The following is a 13,242-nucleotide window of genomic DNA, read 5'->3' as shown; positions in this document are numbered from 1 at the left end:
TTGACAGCAACGTGTGAGGTGTACAGAAATACTGTCCCGCCGATAACCTGATTTGTCTCTAGGCCGTGATATCGTTGCTTCTTTTCTGTTATCCAACCAGTTAACACGATCAGGACGAACCGTTTTCAGGGAATTTGAGCGGAGTTGGGTTTAGCAACGATCACTTGTTTTCTTGTCGATACTGATATAAACACCGCCATTATCTTGTATTCCTAGTGCAGATCACATCGGTCGTCCGTATGCTGGTCAACCTGTTCTTCGCTTTCCTGCTGTCGCTTGTATACTACGACTCAGGAAAGAGGGCGACGCAGATTAATGACACGATCGCCATGTACCTGATGGCTCAAGTAATCTTGATATTCCAGGCAATCGGACCAGCAGTGTTTACGTGTAAGTAGTACGCATGCTTCGATTGAAGCTAGCAAGTTCAAATTTCGTCACTAAAACCGTTTCTTTTCCGTAACAAAATTAATATTCTTACGAAATAACCTAATTACGACCAGACCGCGTTTAACAGCAGCAAGCATGCTGTAAGCAGTACTGCTGTATTATAGCACTAAGGATGTCGGACGCAGAATTAGAAGTTTGCGGGAAGGGTTGCTAGCTGCTGAAAATAAAAATAATTTGCATGCTGGTGTCATTCGAGAGATTTTTTTTAAAAAGGAACAAAAAAATTATTATAATATAACCAGATAAGGTAGGCCGAAGCATTGAGGTAAATCAGTCTTTCTTACAACGTTACGTGATGGTTCGGAAGCTGTGCACGCATCTGAATATTGCAAACAGGTTTCATCAGCGTCACTTGACAACAGCCACGCAGCAAATGGTGCCTTCCACAATGTGGCCACTTCAAACGAAGCAAAAAATTATACGTCGGCGCATGTACAAACAGTGTGTTTCTGATCGATTTCAAGAAGTGTATTTTAACTCTTTTCTTTCAGTGCCTTACGAAGTAAAGGTTCTTCTGAGGGAACAAAGAAACTGCTGCTACAGTCCAAGCCTGTACTACACGGCAAGAATACTTTCGGAAGTACCCTTCACGGTACGTGCCAGTGCTTTCTCGAAAAAAAAAAAAAACGAATCAGCCTAGCAAGCTGCCACCATGAATCGCTGAGGCGGCAGCACTGACATCTTGCCACTGTGACGTCTGACCCGGATGGCGGGCTAGTTCCTCTGGAAGCAGCGCCTTTGACTGCCCGGAGAGCTCCGTCGCAAATGCATAATAAAATTTGCATAACTGTGCACTTTTTCTTTTTTTTTATTTGGGCGCGGATTGAATGTGCTAGGATTTCGGTGCTTTAGTTTTTGATTTTCTCTGCTAAGCAGGCACGTTTCTGCGCGAAAAAAAATCGAAAAAAGAAAATCCGAACGAATATCGGTAGTATTCCGGAGGAATAATCAAGCTGTATTGTTTACTTTGATATTTCCCTTCAGTGGCCCTTTAAGGCTCTGGTGTGCTGCCACTCGTCAGGAAGCGTGAAACGCGTTGGAAATGTTATACCTGAATCGCCTGGGATATAGCTTTTTATACGCTGGCGATTTTATATGTCCGGTCAAGGGCGCTTGAACACGCCAATTGAAACGGCATTCCATGTACCAGAACGCCATTCGATTTGTGATTAATGCCGAAAGGAAAATGGCATCAAGTCAGAAGATATTTATCGCATATGTCGTTAACTGGGCCTCCAGTCTCACATAGGCTTGCATCTAATACAAAGCGTGTGTTCGCAGGAATTGGAATCAAGTCAGAAGATATTTATCGTATCTGTCGTTAACTGGGCCTCCAGTCTCACATAGGCTTGCATCTAATACAAAGCGTGTGTTCGCAGGAATTGGAATCAAGTCAGAAGATCGTACCTGTCGTTAACTGGGCCTCCAGTCTCACATAGGCTTGCATCTAATACAAAGCGTGTGTTCGCAGGAATTGGAATCAAGTCAGAAGATATTTATCGTATCTGTCGTTAACTGGGCCTCCAGTCTCACATAGGCTTGCATCTAATACAAAGCGTGTGTTCGCAGGAATTGGAATCAAGTCAGAAGATCGTACCTGTCGTTAACTGAGCCTCCAGTCTCACATAGGCTTGCATCTAATACAAAGCGTGTGTTCGCAGGAATTGGAATCAAGTCAGAAGATCGTACCTGTCGTTAACTGGGCCTCCAGTCTCACATAGGCTTGCATCTAATACAAAGCGTGTGTTCGCAGGTTGCGGGCCCTCTAGTCATCATGACGACCGTGCACTGGACAACCTCGCAACCCATGGAGTTCTACAGACTTGCCATCATCGTAGCATTCAGCGTCGCTTTCTGTTCTGCATGCGAAGGTCTTGCCTACGTAGCATCAGCAACCTTCAGTATGGAGGTGATTATAGACCAGAAGTTGAAGTGCAAATGCCGACTTCAACAGTGTTGAATACACGGCTCAACTGCAAAGCCCAAGAAACATTATTTGCTTGCGAACCTAACTATCGTTCAGGCAGTATTAATCACTCCTTTCTTTATATTTATTTAAGAATTCCGGTGGTTCTTCTTTGCAGGCTTTTGACTCTTGTGTTCTTTTTCTTTCAACATGCTCTACCTTGTCAGCAATGGAAAGTTTTAGGAGCCGTTTTGCTTAGAGAGAAAGGAGGCAGCAAACTTTAAGCAATTAAACCTAAGATAGAATTTAAATTTTAAGGCACTGCTTTTGTTATTAAATACGCTACTGCCACCAAAAAGAGCTAAAACACCGAGATTTCACCGATGTATAACCCTAGAGCGAAATAATCATACCTTCTGGGTTGGGCCTCAACTTAATTAGACGCCATGAAGAACACAGTTCTATCAAGATTTCAAGCGCGCCTGAAAATTTCAGGTTTTCCGCGAACTGAGATTCAGCCAACAGTCTTATCTCTGATGCACTCGTTTCCTTCTGAAGAATGATGTTTAAAGAGCAGTAAATAAGCCCAGAACTTACTTCAGCTGATAGAATAGCGCTTTAAAGGTGCAACACCTGGGACAGAACATTATATGCTGTGGTTAAAAGTTAAGAAAACTAGGAAAATAACTATTATATTATAATATTTTATATTATATTGAAACCTTCTCTATTATACTCAAATAGGAAGAGTTTTAAGCACTGCATTCCTTTGTTTAACAGAGCGAGATGAGTCGTGTGAGAAAAGTTTTGATGCAGTTAACGAAAGCCTGCGCTTTACAACAGCGCGCTTCCCGAATGTACTGACGTTTGAAGGTATATCATGAAGCGGTAGCCACATCGAGTAAAAGAAAAGTGATTTGTAAGAAGCACTTGCAGTATACGTCCGCTTTGGTTATGTTATCTGGCGTTCGCATCGAAAGAACTGACTTCTTAAAACATAGTTGCGAGAAAGGATTCTGTTCTTGAAAGTTCGAAAGTTTAAGTGCTAAAAATATCCATATCCCAGAGCACCAAGGCTCGCTGATATCTGGTCGAGTCCGGTGTCGGGGAAAATATTGCTGAGAGGAATAGAGTTGCTTGCAGCGAAGCTGCGTTTAATGCCTCTGAAAAAAAGTTTTTGACTAAGATAAAGTTACAGCTCACTAATGCATTCAAACATTGCTTTCTGACCCTGCGCAGACGGCGATATTCATGGCCTGCCCAGTTGCAGCGCCATCTCTGATGTTCTGCGGCTTCTTTGCACAACCACGCTACATGATGCCGGCTGTCCGATGGATCACGTACACATCGCACATGTACTACGTGCATCGGGCCATCATGCTCGCTGTGTACGGTGGTGGACGAGGCGAGATCGGGTGCGACGAGCAGGATGTCGACGTGGCCTGCGTGCCAGTGGACGGCGACCATGTTCTAGACAGACTGGGCATTCACGAAGTGGATCTATTCGCATATTTCGGAATAGTGCTCGCGATTGATTTCGCCCTGAAGCTGACAGCGTTCGCACTGCTGAAGTGGAGGCTATGGCGGAGGGTATGATGGCCCTCGTGACATTTTCGCCCTTTAGCTAAGCCGGCAGTAAGCGCCGGCCATTCAGATTAGCGCTGATATGGTCCACAGAATAGACCCTGAAGCTGAGGGTTTGCTTTGAAGCATATGTCAGTAATCCTGAAGAACTCGCATTGCACATGGTATGATGCATTTAATAAGGGCTAAAAAATTAATTTGTAGTAAAACCAGTAGAAGGAATGCAACGAAGCAGAGTAGAACGGAGGCAAATGGGGGTTCTCCCGTGTTATCTGTGCCCTGTGTTCCCTTCGTCTTCTGCGTTTTCGGTTACCCTTGTAGCCTAGTGTGCTATAATCTTTTCGCTAGCTTTGTGGTATAGAATTAGTAGCTGCTCCCTCAATTACCACATTTCATTATAAAATTAAGCTCAGCTACAACCACTTGCCTGCGCTTTTCGTGGGTACCAGGATGTACTCGTTAAATATATGTACTGCGGAGAGGCCAAGTATTTTTTTTTACTGCGAAAATTGGTGAAACTAGGAAAGCTGACCAACCTGTGAAAATCAACATTAAAGACTTTTCATTCTGAAATAGAAAGTGTGTGGAAATGTGTTTTTGATGATATGTCGAGACGAGCCGACAGCGCAGTTCGCTGCGTTGGTGTTTACGGTGTGCAGTGATCAAATACGTTGGAATGAAATGGAAAGCGGCCTTTTGCTCCTGAAAACGGGGGCAATAACTCCAAAGTCTTGAAATCTACAGTGGGTAAATAATTAAGCGTAGTATTGAATGTATGTGCATCAAACATTAGTTAGGTTAACTCCTCTTTTCAAAGAATTCGTGATAACCTCATAAGCAACATGTATACTTTGAGGCGGCGACTCATTTTGGCTCATTCAGAAACAACGCACGGATATGTACCAATACACTGTTATTTATGCGAATCTAGACCATAATGAACATTGGTTTTCACAATAAAATACCTATGCATATGAAAAGCGCATTAAATACAATTTCGAAAACATTTATTGCGAATCAAATCAGTAGATTTTTTAGTGATCAAGATCTGGAAGTGGATAATAAAGACGGATTAAAAAAAAATAAACTCATGGCCAGAACCTTAAATAGCCTGTGTATGTTCCGAAATGAAACTTTTAACCTCTAAGCGAGATGTAGTTAGCATTAAATCGGGGGTAATTTTACGCTGCAAACAAAAGAGGGAAGAAAGACCCAGGCGACAAAGAGCTGGAAGACACAGCTTTGTCTCCTCTGTGTCCTCGTATATTTACTGTTAGAAAATGCTTGCAGACTGCAGCCAACTAGCTCGACTTTCTGCTCTCAAAGTACACACTTTCAGCTTCGGACATATCTGCGGCGTAAAAGAAACGGGTCGCAATAAACAAGGGGAGACGCTGTGCTCAGAGCTGCCCATTTTTGTCCATTTCTATCCGTCTAATTACCATCGGGAGATATACCATCTGATTATACAGTCTTTCACGCACATTCTGAGAAACAGGAAGCAGACAGAAATGGGAAACATAATGATATTCAGAAGGAGGCATGCGTCAAGGAGAATGCCTTGTCTGATGCCTCCTGTGATCGCATTTTATCGCGACGCAGTGCCAAGAGCGAATTCTCAATTATACAGGTCAGTCGAAGCATACGCACTCAGGGCAGGTGCGAATTTGCGGAGAACGTTTAATGCAAGAATACATTCTTGGCCTCCACATCGCACTTTTCCGTTTCGCGTCCTGTTTCTGAGCCCTGCCGCGAATTCGCTGCTGCTAAAGTTTCGGCATGCGCTGCTTTCCGATTCTGGTTTGAAAGAACTTTCTTTCCTGAAAGATGCGTAAATATGGGTTTGCATAAAGGCATTCTGGTGCAGTTTAAATTTAGCATCTGAACCCTAAATGTACTAAAGCGGCTGTTTGGGCTTGTTGGTCAGTGAACATGGTAAAAGAATGCAGCGCGAAAAAAACAAGGACGAACAGAAGCACAATCGGCTGAATTCCTATGGCACCAGTACCGTCTGCGCCTTCCAGAAAGGAAGAAGGAAGTGAAGTCGTCTACGACCAACGTCACCGTTCTCGGAGGTGCATGCATCTCGTCTCAGGACTTGAAGGTCCTACAGAAGGGTCCCAAATTCAGCTTTCAACCACCTTCAAACAAGTACCAGCTCCTGGCTACGGTGCGGCAGATGGCACAACGAGTACCAGAGCAAGACAAGGCACGAGTCATTGGGGATGGCGTCGATGTTCTCCGTCGCTGTGGGGCCTCGCTCACGCATGCTAAGCCTCCCATCGTGTCCATTGCTAAACGCCTCAAGGAGGGAAACCTTATGGCTCTGAAAAGCGACAAAGAAGGCGGATTTGTCATCCTCCCTGACCACTTGTACAAGGAGAAGGCTGAGGTAGCGCTCGAAAAGAATTTCAAGAAGGTTCAATTCCGCCCCAGCAGACAGAAAACTTTGGCTTTGAAGCTACTGACAAGTTTCCATCTCGATAGAATAAGATCATCGGCAGAAAAGGCCCGAGACTGCTTCTTGGAAGTCTTCTTCACAGGCAAAACCCATAAGCCTGACTGCCCTCTTAGGACCATCATCTCGGAAAAAGGTACGTGGCAGGCTGAAGTTGGTGCCTACCTACAACGCCACTTGAATGGCCTACCTTTAGATGACCCTTTTCTGGTAAGGAACTCGTCAGAGGTGTTACAGAGATTCAAAGGCAGTTCAGACGCTACGACTGGCTTTACAATTGACGTTGAAGACTTGTTTTATTCCGTTCCGCACGGTGGTCTATACGCAGCGGTGCGCGACGTGATTCAACAGTCGGGTGAAGTGCGTTTCCAGAACAGCTCGGGTGTGAGCAGCGACAATTTCCTTCGCCTTCTTCAGTTCTACCTTGAATCTACTGTTGTTCAGTACAGCGGTCAGTACTTCGTGCAAAAGAATGGCGTATGCATCTGGTCATCAATCGCGGCAGTCCTGTGTGATATCTACCTGGCGGCAGCCGATAAGCGCATTAGCCAGGTTCTCCCGGGTGATGTGGTCCATTCGGTCTTCCGGTATGTGGATGATTTTATGATCGTCCTCAGAAGTTGCCCACCTGGTTCTGTGGAGCGTGTCATTCTTGAAATTGTCGCCCTTTTCAAATCCCATTTTGGGGGACTGAACTTTACCTGTGAACCGCCTAGAGGCAAGGATGTTCAGTTTTTGGACATACTTTTTAGTTTTGAACAAACCCACCTCTGTTGGACGTACAACCCTCGCTCTAAGAAAGGTCTTCTTCCGCATTACAGCGCTCACTCGAAATTGATCAAGCGAGGCATTGTTTCTTCTGCCATCCAGGCAGCGCTCACAAAAAGCTGTCCCCATACGATGCAGAGCAGTGTTAACAACCAAGTCCAACGTCTTTACAGTGCTGGCTACTCACCAACACTAGTGAGTAGCGTTTTAGAGACTCTTCTCCAGAAATTGAAAGTGCAAGGCAAAGACGCAGGCAAGCTAGAACAGGCCAAACGACCTCCTTTGGCCGTCATCCCGTATCTTCACAAGCTGTCTCACAATTTAAAGAAGGTTGCAAAAAGAAACAACGTAAACCTTGTCTTCTCAGCCCCGTGCAAATTGTCACGAGTGTGTACACTGCTGACAAAGCAAAAGAAAAAGGTTTGCCCTATTAGTCATGTAGAACCACTCACACATTGTGCTACATGTGTCATTTACGAGATTCCCTTGAAGTGTGGACGCGTGTATATTGGGCAAACCGGCAGGTGTCTCAACGAGAGAATGTTTGAACACCGCCGGAGGGTCTGTAACAAAAGCGGCGGGCACCTGGACGACCATTGCAAGTCTTGCAAAGGGTGCGAACCATGTTACACGCGCATGGTTGTCAGAGCACGGGCGCGGACAGAAATTGAAAGGGTCATCATTGAGGCAAGGATAATAGCCAAAGCTGGAGACAAGTGCGTGAGCACGCCTTCAATTTTACTTACAGACAAGGAGTCCAGTTTTCTAGGCCCACTATAAACACGCCTTTTTTTTAATCACGTCAGCTTTTAATTCTTGTTCTAGAGAACTTTCAACTTTTTTGACTCAGTTTGACTGTGAACTGTTGACTCAGCTTTTGCGTTGCGTTTTGTATTGTTTTGTTATGCGTTTGGCCCCGACCCTGCTTTTAGCTTCGACTTTTACTTAGTGTTCGGTGACTATATTGTTATTTTCGTTTTCGTTTTGCCTCGTGCTGCATTGGCGGAAAAGGTCGCTGAGTGATAATTTTCCATGCGTGCACCTTACGGTTCGTCTTGGTCCTCTCGGTTTTATCGGTTCTTGGCTGACTTTGCGTTAACTAGATATGTATCACTTTGATTTTGTGTACTTCGTTTTTTTTTTGTATTAGATAGTTGAACGGGTTTGCTATTTTCCTGGTCACGTGGGTGTTGGACTGCGTTATATAAGCTGCTCAGCTTTCTGAATAAATTTGTTGGTAGTCAGCGCCCTGTCCTGTCCACTTCTGTTCGTCCTTGTTTTACAAATACACAGACATGAAGCCATATGCTTTAGCAGAACATATCGTAAAATATAAATTCCCACACAGCTGGCGCTTAATCTCGCATTACATAGTGGCTACTGTCAATAATAATAATAATAATAATAATAATAATAATAATAATAATAATAATAATAATAATAATAATAATAATAATAATAATAATAATAATAATAATAATAATAATAATAATAATAATAATAATAATAATAATAATAATAATAGTAATAATTGGTTTTGGGGGAAAGAAATGGCGCAATATCTGTCTCATATATCGTTGGACACCTGAACCGCGCCGTAAGGGAAGGGATAAAGGAGGGAGTGAAAGAAGAAAGGAAGAGAGGGGTGCCGTAGTGGAGGGCTCCGGAATAATTTCAACCACCTGGGGATCTTTAACGTGCACTGACGTCGCACGACACATGGGCGCCTTAGCGTTTTGACTCCATAAAAACGCAGCCGCCGCGGTCGGGTTCGAAACCGGGAACTCCGGATCAGTAGCCGATCGCTACTGTCCGACAATTTTGTTTTATTTCTAAGCAATTGGTGTTTACGTGGTAAGTATAACGGGTAAACGTATGGGCTATTCTTGCTGTTAGGAGAATGCGGAGGGGATTAAACTGTGAGGCCTGCTCGTGCCCGCCTTATTGCCACCAGATACGGGCCGGTATGGTCTCGGCTACTAGGCTTTGTTCCGGTGTAACGCCATCAGTGGTTGGATTGGCCGGGGCCCATCCTCTGAGGATGAGAAACCCCATGGGAGTGCCAGCGAGTCCCAGACGACTGTGAGGGCCAGTCGCACTCGTGCGGTCCGATGCCTGAGCGGAGACAGGCTTGGGGGCACACCCAGGCTGGACCCACGAAATCCGGCACGGAAGGCTTGTGTTCAAGTTCAAAAGGTTTTCAAATACATGCTGGGGTTTGCCCCAGCGTAACAATTGTTAGGAGAATGCGGTTTAACGTCACAAAGCGACTCAGGCTATGAGAAACGCCATAGTGCAGAACTCCGGAAATTTTGACCTCCTGGCGTTCTTTAACGTGCACTGATATCGCGCAGTGCACGGGCCTCTAGAATTTCGCCTCCATCGAAATTCGATCCCCCGACCGGGATCGAACCCTCGTCTTTCAGGTCAGCAGGCGAGCGTCATAACCACTGAGCCACCGCGGCGGCACGCGGCGGTGGTTTTATTCGAATGATGTATTTAGGAGACCTTCATCAGCAAAAATTACTAGGTTACTAGATTTTCCATCAAAATTGTCTGTGGAAAAGGTGGGAGGTGGGGTGTCTGAAACTTCGCTTGTGGGTCAGCGGTTCTTTTCTTTATGGGAGCCGTCCTGCAGTTAACAGAAAAATTTGTTTTTTTACCTTACATTAACCTTTCCTTAACATTACGTTAACTTAAGTACCTTAACATTTCAAAGGTGTGGTTCATAAGAGGAGAATGAGCGTCAAGTTGAAGTGCGACTATCATTTGCTTCCGGTCATCGGCACAGCGGCCTGTCTGGCCGACCCAAGATTTGTCGTAAGAGGTCGGAAGTTTCGTTGAAAGCTCCCGTCTTGTTCTCAAGCAAGGGCCTGATATGGTTTTTACCTCATTAATTATTTCGGGGGAAAAGACGGCAGGGTAGAAAGGTACTAAAAAGGCCAAAATAAAAAAAAGAGAAGCTAAAGAGACTCCGTTCTTTCTGGCAACTTTCTTCAAATCGCGCGTATATTGGCAACCAATCTGAATCCCAGCGCTCTTTCAATTACTTCATTCTTTGATTCTTTTTGTGCCAGCGTTGATATACTTTGGGAAGCTTGCTGCTACAACTGTTACAATCAAGTAATGGTAGCGTAGAACCACGGGTGTTGCGAACGCAGCATCAAAACTAGCTTGCATTTTACGAGCATTCGATTTCTGAACAGAACTGAATACCATTGAATACGAAAAAATTCGCCGACAATTACGATGCTTTCTAAAGCAAAATTTGAGCGCAGCTCTTCAAGTGTTTTGATTCATCGCGCTTTTTTAAAGCTAGAACTATGGCACAGGCTGACCGACGGCGCTATAAGTACTTCATATTTAGGGCGCGCCGCGTTTGTTCGACACTTCGCGCCAAAGCAGCGCGCACATATACACAGCGTTCACAATACAAACGCTCTCTCATCCTCCCGCTGAGGCTCGTGCCGCCATCGGTCGCACGAGCAGTGATGTTTCCAGAAGTTTCCAGTTCTTTCTCTCCGATCCGGCCCGGTCGCGTGCGAGCGAAGACAGCATCACACAACACACATATGGTTACGCGCTCTCCATGAGTCGACAGAGTTTGTTTCTGCAAGCTTCAGGGCCTCTCTTGCTGTGCGTACGACCCTGGCGCCATCTCTGAGCGAGCGCCGGTACTCTATGCGGCCGCACAGCGTACGTGTGTTCGTATTTTTATGTGTGGTAACCCATGCAATTTAAGCAGGGGAAGTCAAGATACTTGCCCGTGCACGTCAAAGGCAGGTGGTAAGTTGTGTTTCACAATTCGCCTCTTTTGGCGTGCGAAGCACCATCGCCATCGTGCAAGAGTAATTGTATACATTTGGCGAAGTTGGAGATAAAGTAGCATGGACTAGCACCAAGAAGTAACGCCATCTTTTCCACTACAAGCGGCAAGCACAGCCACATGGGATGTCGCGTCGTCGTTAAAAAGCAGGACAGTGTACTTTTGCTCTTACCCAAAGAGGCCACCATTTTTAATTGAAGTACCTCTTGGTTAAACTTCACTCATGTGTCGTATGTTTTGACCGACTGTTCCCGGCATCCAAAATTTCTCTGCTCTCTTTCCTGCAAGTGACTACGTGTCGGGGCTGAGGGGACCAAAAGCAAGACAAATCATTTATACGGCATAAAGCTTACAACATTCGGAATTTTTACTTTAAAACGCGTAGAATCTTGCCGGTTGTTTGACAACTCAGCGTCGGTAAGCATAACGATGAGGGGAGTCAGTGAAATGGTGTAGTGCGCTGCTGCTGAGATCTCAGAATGCTGTTCACAAGGCGCTGAGAAGAAGGACCCGCCGAAAGAGAGATACGTAGCCATGAAACACCCAGGCAGTGCGTCCATATGCAAGCAGCCTTTGTGTTTCTTGTTTTTAAAGGGGGAACCACCTAGATGACGCATACCGTCGGTGCACTATCTCTAGGTGCCTACTGCATAAAAAAGTGCCCTAGATAAGGCTGAAAAGGTACTTGTGAAAGGTAATCTATAGGCGATATGGAAGGCGAAGAACAATTTAATGCAGCACCGTTAAGGAGATCGTGTCGCAGAAAACCCGGCGTCGTTGGCCATAAGCGAAAAATCGCCAGAGAAGCAAGCAACGTAGGAAGTAGGTGGGCTAAGTAGGTCACATTACTTTGAGGTTTCTTTACAACGTGCCCAATAGATTGTGGGCAAACTGCGCATCGTGGTAGGTGGCACTTAAAGTAATGATTGGTCGCGAGAGATTGCTGGGAAGAGCAGTCTGGATCGCACAAGTCCCACCGGTGGCAGCGGCTGCGATCGCCTTGCAATGGCGCATCGCTTAACCGCTGCACCACCATGCGAGCAGCGGTATGAGGACGCCCGTGGATCTATAAATGTTAAGTAGAAAATGCCCAAATCTGCGTATATTGGCATTAACCCATCACGCTATGGCGTCATACCAAAACAGAGCTTGACTGTCCTCTCCATTTATTTTTGTTGGGCTGAAGGAGAAATTGGCACGTGGGAGGTGTGAGTTAATTTAACCACACACTAAACAATTTCTCACCCTTTAGGGTGTAAATCAGCTGATCCCAGACGAGCACCCTGTTCCAATTGTTCGGTGCTAAAAAAGGGTGCCGAGATCAGCACCCTTAAGGAACGGTGCACTTAATGATACTTTAAAGGATGTAGTGGTTGCACCCTCATTAAAGGGTGCTATTTTTCCATAACACCTCTACGAATGTATGTTGGAAGGGTGCTCCACATTGATCCACCCATGAAGCAAAAGCCTCGGATTGATGCGCGCCCTCTAAACTTTCATGCTGTGCGCTCTTCCTGAAGGGTGCTGATTTCTGCACCTTTTTTAGCACCCAAAAGGGTGTTCGTCTGGGGACAGCTGATTTGCACCTTTAAGGGTGAGAATTTGTTTAGTGTGCAGTTGAATAAAATAAAGGGCAGAGCTAAGGGGCTCGCACCATCACAAAGGTTTCGACATCTCGGCGCGCAAATGCAAGTTAACTTCTTGATAACAAAACAGTATTTTTAAAGCCTGCTGTCACTTGCACTCTTAAAAGAAGCATGGCTTTAAACACAACTTGAACTACCAGCAAGGTTTGAATAAATAAACATTCCAGCGACACCGTACTTGACCGCCAGCCTCAGCGTGGAAGTAAATATCGGCTTATCATGCATAGCGCGTTTAGTTGGCATCTCAGCTTTCCTATACGAGCCGTACAAACGTGACTTTCACAAACGCTCCTTGTGTCGTTCAGGACTAGTGATGGCTTCGTCAAATAAATTTATTCCCTCCCTCCTTCCCTCCGTCCCTGCCTGCCTCCCTCATCCCTCAATTACTCGCTCAATACTCCTTCATTAATTCACTTACCCTCCCACACACTCACACACTTACTCAGAGAATGAATTAATGAATCAATCAGTCAATCAATCAACCAATCAACCAATCAACCAACCAACCAACCAACCAACCAATCAACCAATCAATCAATCAATCAATCAATCAATCAATCAATCAATCAATCAATCAATCAATCAATCAATCATAATCCATAGA

General features: G+C 45.1%; 1 protein-coding gene across 5 annotated transcripts in view; it reads left to right on the top strand.

The window, feature by feature from the left end:
* Positions 1-5,813, top strand: part of LOC144136773 (ATP-binding cassette subfamily G member 4-like) — a 28,929-nt gene extending 23,116 nt beyond the window's left edge. For all 5 annotated transcript variants that reach the window (XM_077669384.1, XM_077669383.1, XM_077669381.1 and 2 more), the window contains 4 exons: positions 222-390; positions 942-1,042; positions 2,204-2,359; positions 3,596-5,813. In XM_077669384.1, the coding sequence (XP_077525510.1) occupies positions 222-390; positions 942-1,042; positions 2,204-2,359; positions 3,596-3,952 (783 nt within the window). In that variant the 3' untranslated portion in view covers positions 3,953-5,813. The remainder of the gene's footprint in view (positions 1-221; positions 391-941; positions 1,043-2,203; positions 2,360-3,595) is intronic.
* The last annotated feature ends 7,429 nt before the right edge of the window (positions 5,814-13,242 follow it).

The sequence above is a fragment of the Amblyomma americanum genome, chromosome 6 (genome assembly GCF_052857255.1).
Source record: "Amblyomma americanum isolate KBUSLIRL-KWMA chromosome 6, ASM5285725v1, whole genome shotgun sequence".
NCBI classification, from domain to species: domain Eukaryota; kingdom Metazoa; phylum Arthropoda; class Arachnida; order Ixodida; family Ixodidae; genus Amblyomma; species Amblyomma americanum.
Note: the sequence above shows the minus strand (reverse complement) of the source record. Positions and strands in the feature narration are given on the sequence as shown.